This window comes from Myxocyprinus asiaticus, chromosome 5 (assembly GCF_019703515.2).
Source record: "Myxocyprinus asiaticus isolate MX2 ecotype Aquarium Trade chromosome 5, UBuf_Myxa_2, whole genome shotgun sequence".
In the NCBI taxonomy this organism is placed as follows: domain Eukaryota; kingdom Metazoa; phylum Chordata; class Actinopteri; order Cypriniformes; family Catostomidae; genus Myxocyprinus; species Myxocyprinus asiaticus.
This window is the reverse complement of record NC_059348.1, coordinates 47,520,056-47,540,405: the sequence shown is the minus strand read 5'-3', so window position 1 is coordinate 47,540,405 and position 20,350 is coordinate 47,520,056. Positions and strand designations below refer to the sequence as shown.

Here is a 20,350-nt window from a genome sequence, read left to right as displayed (position 1 = left end):
CATTGTGTTTTTTGAAAACCAAAGTCACTGCACCCATTTACCAAGAAATTTTGGAGCACTTCATGCTTCCTTCTGCTGACCAGCTTTTTAAAGATGCTGATTTCATTTCCCAGCAGGATTTGGCACCTGCCCACACTGCCAAAAGCACCAAAAGTTGGTTAAATGACCATGGTGTTGGTGTGCTTGTCTGGCCAGCAAACTCACCAGACCTGAACCCCATAGAGAATCTATGGGGTATTGTCAAAAGGAAAATGAGAAACAAGAGACCAAAAAATGCAGATGAGCTGAAGGCCACTGTCAAAGAAACCTGGGCTTCCATACCACCTCAGCAGTGCCACAAACTGATCACCTCGATGCCACGCCGAATTGAGGCAGTAATTAAAGCAAAAGGAGCCTCTACCAAGTATTGAGTACATATACAGTAAATGAACATACTTTCCAGAAGGCCAACAATTCAATAAAAATGTTTTTTTTATTGGTCTTATGATGTATTCTAATTTTTTGAGATAGTGAATTGGTGGGTTTTTGTTAAATGTGAGCCAAAATCATCACAATTAAAAGAACCAAAGACTTAAACTACTTCAGTCTGTGTGCACTGAATTTATTTAATATACGAGTTTCACAATTTGAGTTGAATTACTGAAATAAATGAACTTTTCCACAACATTCTAATTTATTGAGATGCACCTGTAGTGCAAATAGTTTTCTACCGTTATCATTTTTCCAAAATGTGCTGTGCTAGAAAGCACTTTCAAAAGTCTCTGTTTTTGGTGGAGGAAAATTAAGTTCCAATGTGGATGAGAGGCGTACTGAAATTCAAACTAGGGATGTCCCGATAAAAAATTTTTCAGAACGAGTACGAGTACAAGTACCGTTCCTTTTTTTAGTTCTCACCGATACTATCTCAATTTCAGCAGTTTATTTCAATTTTATCATCAAAATTGTTTAAATAAACAATTAATTTTCAACGTGAAATTGTATTATTTTTATCAAATGAAGTGATTTTATACAGAACCTCACAGCACAATCCTAAATACAACACTGGAGTTATTTTTGTCAAATAAAGTGCTACATAATAGAGCATCACAGATGTGAGATGTTGCTTAAATATAATACAGTTACTATTGATTTATTATTTTATTATTATTATTAGTAGTAGTAGTATAACAGTGAATATTACATAACATGACTATACAGTAGTGATCTATTTCTGTCATACTTTTTTCATTTAAATTGAGCTGTTGCTAACTTTAAAACTAGCGGGTTGATGTCCCATGTCGCAAATCCAAAACAGCAGTGACAGAATCGGGTGGACATGGAGCTAAAACAAGGAACATACACTGACTTACTCTGCATGACTACATAAGTAGGAATTTAAGTCTTAATGTCAGCATGAAATGGCATTTGCAACAAAAATGCAGGATGTACATTTTCATAACATTAACCAATAGCCAGAACAGCCTACATAGGTGATGTCAGCCGAAAAGGAAAGTTGTTTCAGGGGTGGAACAAGTTATTACATTTTCATGAGAGACTACAAAGACAATGTTTTTGTCTTTGCAAAAAATGTACACTGATGAATCGAGCTCAATAAGTCTTTAAATGCATATATTAAATTTATGGGATTCATTATTTAGAGTGATAATCTCAAGGAAAGTGAATGTAATGTTGTCCAAATGCTACTGTACTGGTCATACTGTTGGAGCTACAACCATTGCCCTGGGCAACCATAGTGATGTCATATATCTGTCCACAACTAATTGCAGGAATTACGCAGGACGTGGAAGTTGAGTTACACACCAGAATTTGACCAGTAATTAATTCTGCTTTAGCATAGTAGCTCAGCACCCCTTTACTCAACTGCCAGCTGACATTAACGCCACCAGCTTGGCAGTCAATTAGCTTACTGGTCACAGACACAGGAGCACAGGGTGCTGGGAGATAAAAGTAAATGCAGAATTATTTTTAGCATGTTTAAATGAACACTCTGGGTTAAATACAAGCTCCATCGACAGATTCTATGGTATGTTACTGATTACCACAGAAAATCATTTTGACGCTCTCAGTTTGTAAGAATGAATGAGAAACGTTAAAGTAATGCACTTGCAATGGAAGCCTTAAAGGCAAGCGTGCGAGAGGGTTTAAAAGCAGATATGAAGCTTGTTTATTTCTTTTTTTTGCTAAGCACTTCCATCAGTTCATCAGTAATAATGGCTTGTTACTTGAGCTGTAAAGTGGCCTAAATCCACCTTTTGAAGTAGGACTATTATTTTGTAGGTGGATGAATGTCTGGTTATGTGTAACCAACATAATTTTTTATTTATGCCAATAATTATGGCAGAAACTCCTCATGACATGTGTTAAACATTTGGCATATAAGAAAACATTCGATATAACAAAGCTGGTAAACAATTCTATCACACTAGTCTTATGCTGTAGGGGTCTATCAGTCGTTCAATCGTTCTTGCGTTAAAAAAAAATAAAAAAAAATAACTTGGATTGAAGAAAAAGTTGGAACAAAAAATTTAAACATAATGCTGCTGTCTTCATACGTGTTTTTTAAAAGTTGAAGTTTTTCATCTAAAAAATGTGTCGCCCCTGCAGAAGGCACTGAGAAACAGCTGGGTGTGGGCCGAATGGTCAAAGATGTACATCAAGTGCATATTTACCTAGAAAAACTATGGAAATAGAGTGCAGATGGGAGCAAAAACACATTTGGGTTAAATGGCCCTTGACTTGACACAGCATCTTAAAAATGTGGCACTCCTGTGTGAGACGCTGAAAAAACAGAGAGCAAGATGCTGCAGAATGGTTATAGATGTCCGTCTACCATATATTTACGTAGAATAATTTTTTTTAAACAGCACAGATGGACACAAACGCGTTAGGTGTGAACGCCCACTTAACAAATTCTGCTATAGCAGATGATACATATACTGGAGACTGTGTACTATAGTTTAAAATTTTCAGAACATGAAACTTGATTATGAACATACATCTGAGAAGAAACAGGGTTTGAAGGCTAGTTTTCTGTCAAATAACTTACCAGTACTGACATGGCACACTGCTACGTTCCCCAGTGCAGTTTACACTGATGGCTGTGACTGATACATTGTACGACTGACCACACGCAAGGCTGCTGATGTTACAGTAAGTGCTGCTAGAGTTGCAGGTTTGTGTATATCCATTATCACTTTCTGCTGTTGCTATATAGTAATAAACAGGACTAGAGGCTGCCCAAGATACAGATGCGGTGTCAGACCCACAGGATAATGACACATTCACCTGAGTGGTGTTCTTTCCAACACATGGTGCTGGAAAGAAAAAGATTCAAATGATGTGAGTCTCAAAATGTAAGCAACAGATTTTACACAATGAATATTTGATGCTAGTTTTCAGAAAAATATGATTACACTTTGTTATCGTCCTGGTTACTTTCGTAACCTCTGTTCCCTGATGGAGGGAACGAGATGTTGTGTCGATGGAATGACACTAGGGGTCACCCTTGGGAGCCCCAAACACCTCTGATCTTTGAGAAAAGGCCAATGGGAATTGGCGAGTGGAATTTGTATGCCACTCCCCCAGACATACAGGTATAAAAGGAGCTGGCTCGCAACCACTCATTCAGGTTTTGTGCTGAGGAGCCGAGACAGGGTCCCAGCCATTTCAGCGGGTAGTTCAGAGTTGTGGCAGGAGGGATACAACGTCTTGTTCCCTCCATCAGGGAACAGAGGTTATGAAAGTAACCAGGACGTTCCCTATCTGTCACTCACTCGATGTTGTGTCGATGTAGTGACACTAGGGGTCCCTTTACGAAACACCACAACTAGCTGAACTGTGTTACGTGGACTGGCAGTGCGAGACGGGCAGACCACTGCGTGACTCGTAGCCAGCGCACCTGGCCGTCACGTAACCTCCCCCAACGCTCCTACGAGCGTCGTATGGTTCCCTGCACCTCAGGGACAAGTTGACTGCCCAAAAAATGGGGAAAGGCTACCCCAGCCGTGGCCTCTTCTCCTCTTTTTTTCTCCCCAAAAAAGAGTGGAAATCGATCGACTGGGGGCCATAAGTGTCCGTGTCGGGGGGTGTCAATCCCAAGGGGAAGACACAGCGGGGATCACACCCTGCCCGAAGGGGAGGTAATGTGTGGAAATACGTCACATGGTCTTACCGAGTTTTGTCGGCAGTGTCACATGTGGAGAAGTCCCTGTGGTAGGTCCTACCCAGAGGGGATGGAGCTCTACAAACATGGCGACCAGTGGCAGAGGGGACTCTGCCCAAGGAAGACACGGGTTTATCAACAGGAAAACCATCTCGCGGAAGATACATCACACAGGGTTACAAATAGGCAACCAGTGCATGTGGAGCACCTACCCCAGAACAGGGCCTAATAGCACACGTACTGGGCCGGAGTTTCTCCATGAACTCGCCTGCCACAGGGCTAAGGAGGAAGGACATCCAGGGTCCATGACCTCATGAACACAGCTGGGGGGTTACAAGCGCACGTCTCCCCCTCCAGGAGGGGAAAGGCAATATATGCAAGCGGTACACCCGGCCAGTTGTCCTGCCAACTTACCTGTTCGTACCTGACAACACAGCGGACGAACCGGCTCAAACTGGAGATTGAGGAACCTTGTGAATGTATTGGGTGTTGCCCAGCCTGCTGCTCTACCGATGTCTGCCAAAGAAGCGCCATTGGTCGGGGCCCAGGAGGCCGCCACACTCCTGGTGGAGTGTGCCCGAAGCCCCAAGGGGGGCATGTATGCCAAAGCAATGGTGTCAACGACCCAGTGGGTGATCCTCTGTTTGGAGGCAGTGCTCCCATTCCGCTGTCCTCCGAAGCAGACAAAGAGCTGCTCAGAGCCTCTAAAGCTCTGCGTGCGATCCAAGTAGATGCGCAAAGCACACACCGGACACAGCAACGAAAAGGCTGGGTCTACCTCCTCCTGGGACAGCTTCTAGGGCTGCCTCCTCTTGGGGTGAGTTGCGACATGCGACGCGAGCACAAGCCGCCTTGGTGGCTACTGTACGCTACCATCGCCGTGTTATCCGTCCACAGGGGGATGCCCCTGGCGACGAGCAGACGGGGTGTGGGATATGCTGAATAGCCTCCATCTGCTTAACTGCTGAGAACTGCTGGGCAAGGTCCTTGATGTTGACGCCGAATAGGCCGACCTGGGAGACGGGGGCATCCACAAACCGTACCTTGTCAGCCTCCCTCTTCTCGACCAAGTTGAGCCATAGGTGGCACTCCTGGACCACCAGTGTGTACATCGCCTGCCCGAGAGTCCGCGCCATGACCTTCATCACCTGGTAGGTGAGATTGGTCACCGAGCGCAGCTCCTGCATCAATCCCGGGTCAGAACTACCCTCGTGCAGTTCTTAGCGCCTTGGCTTGGTGCACCTGCAGGAGAGCCATGGCATGCAGGGTGGAGGCGGCCTGTCCAGTGGCACTTTAGGCCTTAGTCGCCAGAGACGACGTAAACCTACAGGCGCTGGATGGATGTCTCGGACGGTTCCGCCAGGTGGTGGCATTTTTTGCGGGCACAGGTGCAACGCAACCACCTTAACCACCTGGGGAATCACTGAATACCCCCTGGCAGCCCCACCGTTGAGGGTAGTGAGAGCGGAAGAGCTCAGAGACCGGCATGACCTCGTGAGCTCCTCATGCACCTCCGGGAAGAAAGGGACCGGGGTGGGGCGCGGCCATGAGCGGTCGCAGCCGCCTGGGCAAGCTTGGCCACCAGCTCCGCGTCGCCTGCAACTGGGCGACCACACCTGAAGGTGGGAGCCCAGTCGAGTCCTCAGCATCAGACTGGACCAGCCCACTCTCCAATGCTGCAATTGAGAGCTCATCCACTTCGCAGGTGCTGAATGAGATTGCGAACTTGCCCTGAGCAAGCCGGCGGTCTCATCCCAGAACTCGACCGGGGCAAACGAGCGTACTGGGGAATGGGAGGTCTGTGGGGAGTTACCCGGCAGAGCGGCTCCCATTGGGGTCCCCAAATCACCCCCAGTGCTAACCTAGGTGGCCTCAAACCCGTAGGTAGAAGGACCGAGGTGGGGAGCCGCTGGGGTGGCTTTCCCTCTAATGACGGAAAGCCACGACCGCAACGTTGCCATTGTCATGTTCTCGCAGTGAGAACATGACCCATCCAGGAACACTGTCTCCATGTGGGCAGCGCCCAAGCACATAAGACAGCGATCGTGGCCATCGGGAGCGGAGAGGTAACGACCGCAACTAGGAAATAAAGACAGACAGAAAGACATCTTTAAAAAGACGCTCTCCATCAGTGCCACTCTTTTAGTAGGAAAAATTATACTCTTATCACAAGAATATATATTCTTTTAGACTGTCGAAGCGCCCAGGGACGTTCTTTGCACTCCACCGGTGCACGAGGGGGAGAAGCTGCTGTAATGCGCCATAAATCCAACAGTTTTTTTTAGAGGTGAATGGAACAGCAGAGGATTCAGCTCATTGAACACAAGCGCTCGGCTCCGAAGAGAAAATCTGAATGAGTGGTTGCGAGCCATCTCCTTTTATACCCGTATGTCCAAGGGAGTGGCATGCAAATTCCACTCGCCAATTCCCATTGGCCTTTTCTCAAAGATCAGAGGTGTTTGGGGCTCCCAAGTGCGACCTCTAGTGTCACTACATCGACACAACGTCGAGTGAGTGACAGACTGGAAAACCTAGGTCTCACTTTATTTCATCATATACAGTAACTAGAGTTGGGGAGAAACAAACTAAGAGTAGTGACGCTACTTGTTGAACTAAATTTTTCTGTAGTGTGACAGCAGCTCAACTATTTTCAGCTCAGTGTAACTTTAAAGTAACAAGTTTTTAGGGGTTCAAGTGCTTAGCGTTGAAACCCTATTGTAATTGTTAAGATTATTATTATTATTATTATTATTATTAGGGGTTCAATCGCTTAGCGCTGAAACCCTATTGTAATTATTACGATTTTTATTATTAGGGGTCAAGCGCTTAGCGTTGAAACCCTATTGTAATTAAGATTTTTATTAGAGGTTCAAGCACTTAGCGCTGAAACCCTATTGTAATTGTTAAGAGTCTTGTGGCTATACTTTTCAAAAAGTGAGTATTTGGGGGTGTGGAGGGGTAAAAAAGTTGGGGCAGGTCAAAATAAATGTTTGTGGTAATCAACATTAAGCTACAAATGCTGTGATTGAGTTTAACTTGTACTGAACCCAGAATATTCCTTTAAAGACCTCATGAAATCAAAATTAATTTTGAAATCTAATAAAAATTTTACCCATCCAAATAAAATGCTCTCTATAATTAGAATATGTCCCTCCCCCTAAAATCGCCTGACTTTGCAAGATCATCCCTCAAAACATTCTTCAAAATGTCTTTGTGTTCCACAAAAGAAAGAAAATCATCCAGGTTTGAATCAACATGAGGGTGAGTAAATCATAACAGAATGTTCATTTTTGGGTGAACTGGTCCTTTTCTTTTTTATATTATATTATTTTTGGATGCCTTTAAGACTTTCACTCATCTGATAGGCCCTTCCCCTAATGTCCTGAGTTTAGATACCTGAGACAAGCGTGACAGACTGACTAGCTGGGCCTTTACAGCCACCATTAACGCCTGCGACGGTGATGGAGTAGTCCTGGCCACACTGCAGGTCTGAGATATCACAGTGTGTGTTTGTGCTATCGCAGGAGGTCTTGTGTCCATGGTTGCCTTCTGCCTTTGCAAAGTACCCAGTGGCACCAAGTGCACTGTACCATGTAATGGAAGCAATCTTGGAGGTACAGTTTAGACTGGCAGTTACATGGGTGGGAATGCATGGTGCTAAATAAAAGAGAGAAAGAAGTTGTATGGTTTTATGCTTTAAAATGGTGTGGACCCAAAAAGTATTTGGACACTTAAGCCACACCAAAAAAAAAAAAAAAAAAAAAAAGTATGAATGTCATTGCATTAGATAACAAAGTATCAAACCATGTGGCATTTATTTTAAAGCACAAGCACAGTTTTCAAGCATTTTACAAAAGGAATGTAATAATCATAATGAAATTATATGCTGTTTAAAAATTAAGACAAGCATTTGGACACTTTCTGGTTGTCAAACTTAGTGGAACATGTTTATAGTTAATGTGATCAACAACAATAGCCAAAGGGAACTGACAACTCATACACCCCATAAAACGGACTATTGTACCAGTTGGTTAAAAGTAAATGCAAAAAATGGCTAAAAGGTACAGCATCATTTGTTTGCTGATGTCATTTGATTTGCTAGTTATTTATCTTATGCTTGAAATCTATACATTTTAAGTGTGGCTTAAGTTCTGAAATACTTAGAGCCATTGTATATTAAAATATGACTTGTATTATGTTGTTTCATTTGAATCATTTAGATCAGCAAAAAGTTAATGTGTGAGCTCAAACCTGTTAACACTGCAGCACTAGTTTCAGAGCTGCTGTTGCAGGTGGCACCCTCAGCTAGGACAGTCACATTTAACCTCATACCACATGGCAGAGAGGTTAGCTGACAGGAAGTCCCTGTACTGTGACAGGAAGCTAAGTTTTGCTGCCGCCCATCTGTGTTTGCAATCGCCGTATACCCACTTGCTCCTGCGCTGGCATTCCATGTCACTGTGGCCACGTTAGTGTCACACTGTAGTAGAGTTGTGACATTTTGAGGGTCACAGGGAACTAAAGGAGACACAAATGTGAAATATTTCAAAAGAGTTCTTATTATCAGCGACAAAGCAATATATCGGCCATGCAAAAATCGAGGTTACAGAGAGGGATTTACAATGGAAGTGAATGGGGCCAATTTTTTGAGGATTTAAAGGCGGAAATGTGAAGCTTATAATTTTATAAAAGTACTTACATTAATTCTTCTGTTAAAACTCATGTGTTATTTGAGCTGTACAGTTGTTTAAATAGTTGTTTTGATGGTCATTTTTGGGATTGCTGCGTTATGTTGTCATGGAAACGAAGTTGTGAAACTGTATATAACTTAACACAGAAAAGGATAGTAAATTATTTTATTACAGTAAAATCATGTTAACAACCATTTTGTTTATGTCTTCTGGCTATACTTTTGAAACAGTGAGTATATTAACATTAACGGATTGGCCTCATTCACTTCCATTATAAGTGTCTCACTGTAAATCAGATTTCTGCTTTTTTTCAAAGAAAAGGAGGGACAAGTCTAAATAAATTTTTGTGGTAGTTAATATTATGCAAGAAATGCTTTTGATTGAGCTTAACTTGTATTGAACCCGGAATATTCGAAATCTACCAACAGCCAATGTCATAGAAAAGTGCAAAAAAAAAAAAAAAAATTCTCTGATATATTTTGTGAAAATATTGTGCAAAACAAAAGTGTTTATGGGATTTACGGGTTTAGCAGCATTTACCAGATTACAGAGTTTAACAGCGTAATGTCATCGTAACAACAACAAAGTTCTAATATTCAATATAACTTTACACAGCTATGGTTAGTAGGTGATTTTATCACACTAAAATCATATTAATGCATGTAATGTTTACATCTTGTGACTATAATTTTGAAGCAGTTTGTATTTTAATGTTTATAGACTGGCCACATTCACTTCCATTGTAAGCACCCTACTGTTTTTTTTTTTTTAAACAAGGGACGAGTTAAAATTATTTTTTGTGTTAATCAGCATTATGCCACAGATGCTGTCGACTGAGTTTAACATTGAAACCGGAACACTCTTTTGAACTGTAAAAGCCTATATCACATGTGTCAACATTATATCGACCATTTGCTACCCTTCTCTCTAGTTATCAGTATTATCATTGTCAATTGAAAAATCTTTATCTCTTTAAAGTATAATTATTATACTTAAAGCTGAAGTTCGTCATTTCTGTGTCATCATTAGCGCCACCAAACGCAATTGCATAAATACTGTAAATATTGTACTCAAACAGCTTACTGGAATATCTGTATGTAGTCTGTATAGTGGGTGTTTGCTCACATTACCTGGCTGTATCTGAATGGCTGTGGATCGCAGGCTCCTGCAGTGACCATCATGGCGTGTGACTGTGACGTTGTAGATTACTCCACAGTGCAAGTTCGGGACGGTGCAGGTGTTCAAGCTGGTGCTGCAGTTAAGTGCAGCTCCATGTTCATCTTCCAGCACCACTGTGTACAGACCACCAGCCAGGAGAGTCTGCCAGCTTACTGTCGCAAAATTCATTGCACAATCTCTTGTGACCCCCACGCCGACCGGAGCACATGGGGCTACAAGAGAGAGTGAATGAGAACTACTGTGTACCAAAGCATTTAAAAAATGTATGCATTATTATTTTCCAGAATATTCCAGAAAATATATTCCAAATCTTCTGTAGTCATATGAGAGTTTTGTATGACAATCAGACTAAAAGTCATTATTCACAAAAAATTCAGTCGTAGCTCTCATTTGTGGTACCGCATATTCAAACTTGGCACGTAACATTTGGTAGCAAGAACCAATGGAGTTTGATGCCAAGGAAGAAACTAAGTTTGGAACAACATATATATATATATATATATATATATATATATATATATATATATATATATATATATATATATATTATTATTATTATTATTATTATTAATTTTTTTATTTTTTTAATTGTCCACATTGACTGTCTTGAATATATCACAATGCAAAAAATCTTTTCGTTATGTGAAATATAATTTCTTAATTTTGGAGTGAATTAGGACCTGGACTTGGACATAATTTATTTATTATTTGTACACTAACTTTATTAAAGTTTGTTAGATTTCTCTGAAAACAAGACAAAAATCTCAAGTCATTTTTCTCAAATAAATTTATTTGAAAATAAAGAGAGTTTAGATATTTTTTTACTGGAAAACAAGACCAAAATACTCAGTAAGAAATGTTTTTTTTTTTTTTTAATTTTATTTTTTTTTTTTTTGCAGAGTTCAGATTCATCTCATTACAGGGTTCTTTTTTTATTTGTATTTTTTTTATTTTTTGTGGCAATTTTGCCCTGAGCCCTGGTTAACTTCGGACCCTGTCCCAGTGGACAAAGGAAGAGATTATGTAATTTAAGCACATACCTGTCTGCAGGGTGACGTGTTCACTCTCAGTGCTGTTACATGCCAAGCTTGTAGCTATGACATAAGCATCATAAGTCTCCCCGCATCTCAGGCCCTGGAACTCGCACTCTGTTGCCATGGCAGTGCAGGTGTACACTGAGCCATTCGAGTGTGTTGCCACACCAATGTAGAAGACGGCACCGTTGCTAGTGAGCCATGAAAGAGTGGCAGAGTTTGAACTACAAGTCTCCACAGCGGACACATCCTGAGGTGAGCAGGGAACTATGGCGAGAGATAAACAGAGCCCTTACAAAAAAAACAGTAGCGGTACAATGGTAAAGTCATGGTATCAGATAGTAATACTACAGAACTTTAATATACCATATTACTGTTTGAGTACCATATTCATTTTCCAAGGTATTTACAAAGTACTTCAAAAATACGATGGTGCTAGTAAAAAAACATCTAAAATATCATGGAAACACCACTTTACATTTTTTTAAGTGAAAGAGCAAATTTATGCTTAAGGTAAAAACAGTTCCTTACATAAAAAGTACTGTGGTGGTACCATTGTGCATTGATGGTATTCTTACAAAAACGGTACTGTAGCAGTACCATAGTATTAAAAGGTTATACCATACTTCAATATACAGTGTTGTACTGAATGATTATCATATGCATATACAATTATCATAATACTGTAGGGTTAGCATTATTCCATGGTATGTGTCCAATATAGCATGGTATTACCATAGTGCATGTCCAAATACATGGTAATACCATGGTACTTTTTAAAGTGAAATATCCAATTTGTGCTCAAGGTTAAAACAGTCCACTTACAAAAAAGTACCATGTGGTGGAACCATGATACAGTTATGATATCTGATGGTAACACTATGGTCCTTTGATCAGAATCAGAATCAACTTTATTGCCAAGTATGCTTACACATACAAGGAATTTGTCAGGAGCTTCCAGTGTACAACAATACAAAAACAATACAAAAACAGCAGCAAGACATAGATAATAATAAAAATAAAAAATAAAACTAATTATACACATACGTACAGACACACACATACATACATACACACATACACATGGGTAGTGCAAATCTAATACAATCTGTTATGTACAGTGCAAATACAAATCTGTTATGTACAGTGCAAATGTTTTTTTATTTTTTTATTTTTTTCAGAGGAATGAAATGGCAGAAGAGGTTGGATGTGTTGGATAAATATAAGAAAGACTAAACTGTATATTGTATATAATTATTGCTCATTGGGGCAATTTAACTGTTCATGAATAGCCTGAGGGAAAAAAACTGTTCTTGTGCCTGACGGTTCTGGTGCTCAGAGCTCTGAAGTGTCGGCCAGAAGGCAACAGTTCAAAAAGGTAATGGGCAGGGTGAGTGGGGTGCAGAGTGATTTTCCCAGCCTTTTTCCTCACTCCGGAAGTGTATATTTCTTGAAAGGGTGGCAGGGGGCAACCAATAATCCTCTCAGCAGTCCGAATTGTCCTTTGTAGTTTTCTGATGTCTGATTTCGTAGCTGAACCAAACCAGACAGTTATTGAAGTGCAGAGGACAGACTCAGTGACTGCTGAGTAAAACTGTATCAGCAGCACCTGTGGCAGGTTGAATTTCCTCAGCTGGCGAAGGAAGTACATCAATGGAGTCAATGTGGGTCTCCCACTTCAGGTCCTGTAAGATGGTAGTGCCCAGGAACCTGAATGACTCCACTGCTGCCACAGTGCTGTTTAGAATGGTGAGGGGGGGTCAGTGTTGGGGTGTTTCTCCTAAAATCCACAATGAACTCCACCGTTTTGAGCATGTTCAGCTCAAGGTTGTTTTGACTGCACCAGACAGCCAGCTGTTCAACCACCCTTCTGTATGCAGACTCATCGTCATCTTGGATGAGGCCGATGACAGTGGTGTCATCTGCAAACTTCAGGAGCTTGACAGAGGGGTGATGCAGTCATTGGTGTAGAGGGAGAAGAGTAGTGGGGAGAGCACACATCCCTGGGGGGCACCAGTGCTGATTGTACAGGTGCTGGAAGTGAGTTTCCCCTGTCTCACAAGCTGCTGCCTGTCTGTCAGAAAGCTGGTAATCCACTGACAGATAGACATGGGAACCGAGAGTTAGTGTAATTTATTCTGGAGTATAGCTGGGATGATGGTGTTAAAAGCTGAACTGAAGTCCACAAAAAGGATGCTTGCATATGTCCCTGGTCTGTCCAGATGTTGCAGGATATGATGCAATCCTATGTTGACTGCATCATCCACAGACATGTTTGCTCGATAAGCAAATTGAAGGGGATCTAGAAAGGGTCCAGTGATGTTCTTCAGGTGGGCCAACACCAGTCTCTCAAATGATTTCATGACCACAGACGTCAGGGCGACAGGTCTGTAGTCATTAAGTCCTGTGATTTTTGGTTTCTTTGGGACAGGAACATTGATTGAGTGTTTGAAGCAGCATGGGACTTCACACTGCTCCAGTGATCTATTGAAGATCTGTGTGAAGATGGGGGCCAGCTGGTTCACACAGGATCGAAGACATGCTGGTGAGATGCCATCTGGGCCTGAAGCCTTCCTTGTCTTTTGTTTCCGAAAGTCACGGCTCACATCATCTTCACAGATCTTAAGTGCAGGTTGAGTAGCAGGAGGGGGGAGGAGGGGGGTTTCAGGAGGTGTTGGTGTTTGTGTGAAGTGAAGGTCAGAGTGGGTGTAGGGTGTGAGATTGGGCCTTTCAAATCTGCAGTAGAACACATTCAGGTAGTCAGCCAGTTGTTGGTTCCCTACAGGTTTGGGGGTAGGAATCCTGTAATTTGTGAGTTGTTTCATGCCACTCCACACTGACGCAGGGTCGTTAGCTGAAAACTTGTTGAAAACTTGTTTTTCAGCTTCTCAGAGTATCTTCTTTTAGCCACTCTGATTTCCCTGTTCAGTGTGTTCCTAGCCTGATTGTACAAGACTTTATCCCCACCCCTGTAAGCATCCTCTTTGGCCTGATGAAGCTGCCTGAGCTCTGCTGTAAACCATGGTTTGTCATTGTTGAACTTTAAAAAAGTCCTAGTAGGAACGCACATATCCTCACAGAAACTGATATATGATGTAACAGTATCTGTGAGCTCGTCCAGGTCTGTGGCTGCAGCCTCAAAAACACTCCATTCCGTGCAATCAAAGCAGGCTTGTAGTTCCCGCTCTGCTTCATTGGTCCATCTCTTTACAGTCCTTACTACTGGCTTGGTTGATTTTAATTTTTGCCTGTAGGTTGGAAGAAGATGAACCAGACAGTGATCATCTCTAGTCCCAAAGCTGCTCTAGGGATAGAGCGATATGCATCCTTTATTGTTGTGTAACAATGATCCAGTATGTTCCTGTCTCTGGTGGGGCATGTGATGTGCTCTTTGTATTTGGGCAGTTCACGTATGAGATTTGCTTTGTTAAAATCCCCAAGAATAATAATAACTGAGTCCGGGTATTGTTGTTCCGTGTCTGTGATTTGGTCAGCCAGCTGTTGCAGCGCTGTGTTCAAACACGCGTTTGGTGCAATATACACACTCACCAGAATAAATGAGGAAAACTCCCGTGGCGAGTAGAAAGGCTTACAGTTAATAAAGAGCGCTTCCAAATTAGGACAGCACATCCTCTTTAACGTTGTTACATCTGTACACCAACTTTCATTGATATAAAAGCATGTTCCATCGCCTCTCGTTTGCCCCATTAACTCCATGATGCGATCTGCTCTGAACAGCTGGAAGCCCGACAGATTTAACGCGCTGTCCGGAATGGCTTCACTCAGCCAGGTTTCTGTGAAGCACACGGCAGCAGAGGTTGAAAAGTCCTTGTTTGTGCGGGTGAGGAGATATAGTTCATCCGTTTTGTTAGGAAGAGAGTGGAGATTCACTAAATGAATACTCGGCAGCGCTGTTCAAAATCTGTGCCTATGGAGTTTGACCAGCGCACCGGCTCGTCTTCCTCGCCTGCGTCTCTTGAACAGCAGAGCTGCGCCTCCAACTAAAATTTCTAGCAAAATGTCTGAATATTCAAAAACCGGGAAAAGATTGTCTGGTACATGCTGTCGTATGTTCAGCAGTTCATCTCTGTTAAAACTGACTGGAAAAAGATTACTAAACACAGGACAAACAACAAAAGAACTGAAGAGCTCCACACCGAGGCAGCCATCTGCGGCACAGTACATGATGATGTATACCACCATGGTACTGTATGACTACCATATTCATTTCCCATAGTATTTAAATCGTACTCCAAAGTACTTCAAATAATGCCATGGTATTATCATGGTGCATGTCCCTAAAGCCATGGTGTTACCACAGTACACAAAGAAAACATGGTAAAAGCATGTTTTTTTTTCTGTAATTTTCATGTACACACACTCACCTGTATCTACCACCTCTCCAAGCACATGATCAGTCATACAGGTATCATCACTAGCAGCAATCCACACACTCAAGCTGTCTCCACAGTCCAGACCTGTTAGTGTGCAACTTGTGTTGTGAGATGAGCAGTTGTAGAAATCTCTTTGGTTACCGTGGGCCTCCACAGTGTAGGTCAGGGCTCCTTCGGCCGCATCCCAGCTAGTGAGGGCAGTGCCAATGCTACAGTCCACAGCTGTATGGATGTTCTGAGGCAAACATGGGGCTATGAGCAGTAATGTGAGAGAGTGGGACAAGATTATAAATTAAAAATGAACAGCAATAAATGTCAAATAAAGACTTGTTTCTTAATCTCTTTCTGGATGTATTTATTGTATTGATCAAAATGAAAATGCATTTAAATTGTTTTACAAACATTGTCCATTCTTCCTCAAAATTACTTAAAGAATCATTAAGGAACCAGAATCGTTAAGTGGAATCAGAACCAGAATGGTTAAATTTCTAACCATTCCCATCCCAAGCAGCATTGTTTTAGCCAATCAAAAAACTTTGAGGTGCTTTCTGCCTATCAATCATTTTGTGCATTCAGTTTTGCTGATATCAGGTTGACTGAATGTCTTCAGAGGGCAAGGTTTTGGAGAGAGCATGTGCTATTGAATAAAGGGGCTAATTCAGTGATTTTTGCTTATTTTTCCACTCCTATCCATTTTTTTGTAACTTGGCCCTCAACATTGTGCTGCTTTGACTGTTGGTTTAAAACACACCTGTCCTGATAACCACAGAATCTGTCTGCCCACTGTCGCAGTTTTGTCCCCCAGAGAAGACCGAGCTAACAGTGAAGCTGTATCTTTTTCCACAGCCTGTGTTGATGAAGTAACAAGAAGTGTCCACAGTGACGCACTCCCTCGTTTCGACGTCTGAGTCCACAGCCATGGCGATGTAGTAAGCCGTGTTGTTGGTGGAAGCCCACGAGAACAAGATCACGTTACTGGAACACTCAAGGTACACACGCGGGTCTTTAGGTGGGCAGGGTGCTGTGTGTTTGTTTGAGAGAAAGGGGAATAGAATGGATCGAAAAGAAACACATGGAAAGAAAGAAGTTTAGTAATGTGCTAAAAAAGTATCCACTTCTACAATTGAGATACAGATTTTGTTTAACCCTCAGAGAGACCAAGCATAGAAGAACTGAAACATTTGTTTACAGCAATCTGTATACCTGGCTATTTTTTATTAAAAATGGTAAAAACTACACATAGCAGTAGCTGACACTCAATAGCTGATCTGTATCGTAACAACAGTTTTGGTCGGGAACAAATTGCATACTGGATGTCACAGCTTGATAATGTCACACATTAACTGGCAGCCATATCACCCTACAGCTCTCACCTGTTTATCCACTGAAGCTAAGCAGGGTTGAGCCTGGTCAGTACCTGGATGGGAGACCTCCTGGGGAAAACTAAGGTTGCTGCTGGAAGAGATGTTAGAGGGGCCAGCAGGCAGGGGATGCTCACCCTGTGGTCTGTGTGGGTCCTAATGCCCCAGTATAGTGATGGGTACACTATACTGTAAAAAGGCACTGTCCTTCAAATGAGACATTAAACCAAGGTCCTAACTCTCTGTGGTCATTAAAAATACCAGGGCACATATTGTAAAGAGTAGGGATGTAACCCTGGTGTCCTGGCCAAATTCCCCCCACTGGCCCTTCTTGATCATGGCCCCCTAATAATCCCCAACCATTAATTGGCTGTATCACTCTACTCTCTCCTCTCCACTGATAGCTGATGTGTGGGGAGTGTACTGGTGCACTTTGGCTGCTGTTGCATCATCCAGGTGGATGCTGCACACTGGTTGTGGATGAGGAGAGTCCCCTGTTCACTGTGTAAAGCGTTTTGAGAATAGTATCAGAAAAGCGCTATATAAATGTAACATTCATTCAATAGTCAGCTCAAAACGAAATATACAAAAAAATTAAGATGTTTGTAATCAGTGGCTTCCTAAAAATATGATCAAGGATAAAAACATTTTTTTTTTACTGTCAATCTCTATGGTTGGGTCTCTGAATTTACTCACTGTTTTGTCGTTTCCAGACCCGTTTACTGTTGCGTGAAGCACAAAAGGAGAAATTTTGAAGAATGCATATGCTCCTCTTGTACATACAATTATAGTTCATAGTGAGTAATGTCAAGCTTCATAAAAAAATATATATATAAAAAAATATTCCATGATCAATACAAGTTAAGCTCAATCGACAGCATTTGTGGTATAATATTGATTACTTATTGAGCCCGGAATATTCCTTTAAAAGTCAAATTCAAAGTAGTCCAAATGACTTTTGCTAAGCACAACACATCCCACCCTTTAATGTGTCTTTGCTCAACAATATACACAAACAACTGAGATTTGGAAGCTGTAGTGGAAGGCAAGAGTTTAAGATTGAACAATGACTGAAATTTTGACCTGTTCCTTCCATAAAGTTATTGTATTGCTTCAGAAAACTTTGAATATAGCGCACAAGTCATATGAACTAATTTATGGTGCTTTTTGTCATTTCTGGAGTTAAAGAGCACCCCTATTCGCATTCATTGCATGGAAAAGAGCATCATAAACATTCTGCATAACATTTCCTTTTGTGATTCACCAAAGATAGAAACTCATTTGGGTTCGGAACAACATGAGGATGAATAAGTAATGAAAGAATGTTTGGGTGAACTATTCCTTTAAGCCTTTGAGCCATTGTGAAAAACAGAAAGAGAAAGAGGGAGCTATTAAGAGAAAGAGAGTGAGAACAGATATACAATAAAAAGACCAAGAGAAAGGCAACCTTAGAGAAGGCAGATAGATTTACTAACTTGAGGGCTAAGACAGATTTACTAACTTGAGGGCTAAGACAGATTTACTAACTTGAGGGCTAAGACAGATATACTAACTTGAGGGCTAAGACAGATTCAGGTATATTTTTTTTTACAATTTGGTAAGCCACCTGACACCATACAAAGTTCCTTACATTCTCGGTCTCTATAAATTATGGAGAACATGTAAATAGCAGTAATTCCTGGGTTTCCTGAGTTTACAGTAAATTCCTGGCTAATAATTTCATGACTTTCAGAGTATACTTTACAGTAGTATTTCTATGTTTTAATATAATTACAAGACAACAGTGACTTCGCAGTGAACAGGGCCATGATATTACTGTAATGTAGCAGTGCTGTATTGTAGAATCACAATTACCAAATGTATATTGTTTAACCTACAATATTTGTTAATTGTCACCATTGTTGAGTTTTGTATCCTGGGAGTTGATATCTGTGCGTACCTGGATGCCAACTCTACTAAAAGTTTAAGTGCAATAACAGATCAATATCACAGCATGGCACTGCAAGCAACACTACCTCATTGTTTGATTACAGCAATTTTTTTCTTACAAATACCCCATATAGTGTAGACTATTCATTTTGATCAGACTTAGTCAATCTCTAAATTGAACTAATTTTCTCCCTGCAGCAAAGTGCAATAAATAATGTTCTTAAAGCACAATTGTATCAGCAAGGAGGAAATTTACTAACTTTAAATAGGTCAAAGTTCCCATCCAAAGGGAGCACTAAACACTATAATAGTGACTTCAAATGAAACACATTTATCCCACAATGCAGTGTGAAATTGTTATTTCTTTTTTTACAGCAATTTGTTCAGTTATAACAGAAAATGGCAGTCTGCATTGACTTTACAATAAAATTCTGAAAGCAGTATTTTATTGTAAGAAATTACTGTTAAAGCTTGTAAAATCCTGGCAATTTTTTACAGTGCAAGTACAGTGAAAAAGGAGTTATATTTTGGTCTGTTCTCACCCAAAATCGATTAGATCGCTTAAGAATACATGGATTAAAACACTGGAGTTTAATGGATTACTTTAATGTTGCCTTTATGTGTTTTTGGAGCTTCAAAGTTTTGTTCACAATTCATTTGTATTGTGTGGTCCTACAGAGCTGAGATATTCTCCTAAAAATCTTTGTTTGTGTTCTGCAGGAGAAAGGAAGTCATACACATCTGGGATAGCATGAGAGTGGGTAAATAATGAGAGGATTTTCAGTTTTGGGTGAACTACCCCTTTAAGGAACCAGCATTGTTCATTGGAATCGAAATCAGAGCCATACCATCTGTACCTTTGAGAGAGTAACTATCCTTACCTGTCTCAAAGGTGTAGCTGGTGTCGGAGGTGCTTTGGCAGTCAGCAATGGCTGTAATCCGTACATTGTATCGCTCTCCACAGGACAGGCTGGAGATTTGGCAGGTGGTGTCAGTGGATGTGCAGGTAAGTGACATGCCGCTATCATCTGCAGCTACCACAGTGTACGATGTGGCACCAAATACCGCTTTCCAGCTTACCCATGCCATAGCAATAATGCAGCTGTACTCCACCGAGATTGAAGAAACTTTTGGAATGCCTAAAAGAAACAAGAATTTACATATTTAGAGTTCTGTAAATCCAGACAAATTAGGCAAGCTTGTGGAAAAAGACCATTTTAGACCGCCTTCTTAATTCAGCCAAAGGTTGTTTTTTTGGTCCTAGCTTGTTTAAGATGGCCTAGCTGGTCTCTCAGTCTAAAGCTAGCTGGTTTAGCTGATCGGTCAGTCAGCTGGTCTCCCAGCCTCACCAGCTAAAAATGTCCCTAAACCCATCAAAACAGACCAACTAGACCAGGCTGGAGACCAGCTATAACCACATTTGGTTGTTTAAAGCAGGATTGCTTGAATCTAACAAAAATCAATCTATCTTTATGACTTCATTGAAAGGTTTTCTCTGAAATGGCCTGCTTTATTTTTGGTGTGACTCACTGGAGGTTGTGTAGGTGACGTTTGATGGCTCTCCCGGTTCCAGGAACGTGCTGATGGATGAAACCCCCAT

General features: G+C 41.3%; 1 protein-coding gene across 1 annotated transcript in view; it reads right to left on the bottom strand.

Moving 5' to 3' along the window:
* The window catches only part of LOC127441217 (fibronectin-like), a 42,168-nt gene extending 21,818 nt beyond the window's left edge, over positions 1–20,350 (bottom strand). Inside the window, exons 1-8 of the mRNA XM_051698392.1 lie at positions 20,281–20,350; positions 19,632–19,889; positions 16,212–16,481; positions 15,452–15,712; positions 11,073–11,333; positions 9,984–10,244; positions 8,414–8,680; positions 7,559–7,819 (exon numbers count right to left, since the gene is read on the bottom strand). Coding sequence (XP_051554352.1) covers positions 7,559–7,819; positions 8,414–8,680; positions 9,984–10,244; positions 11,073–11,333; positions 15,452–15,712; positions 16,212–16,481; positions 19,632–19,889; positions 20,281–20,350 — 1,909 coding nt within the window. The remainder of the gene's footprint in view (positions 1–7,558; positions 7,820–8,413; positions 8,681–9,983; positions 10,245–11,072; positions 11,334–15,451; positions 15,713–16,211; positions 16,482–19,631; positions 19,890–20,280) is intronic.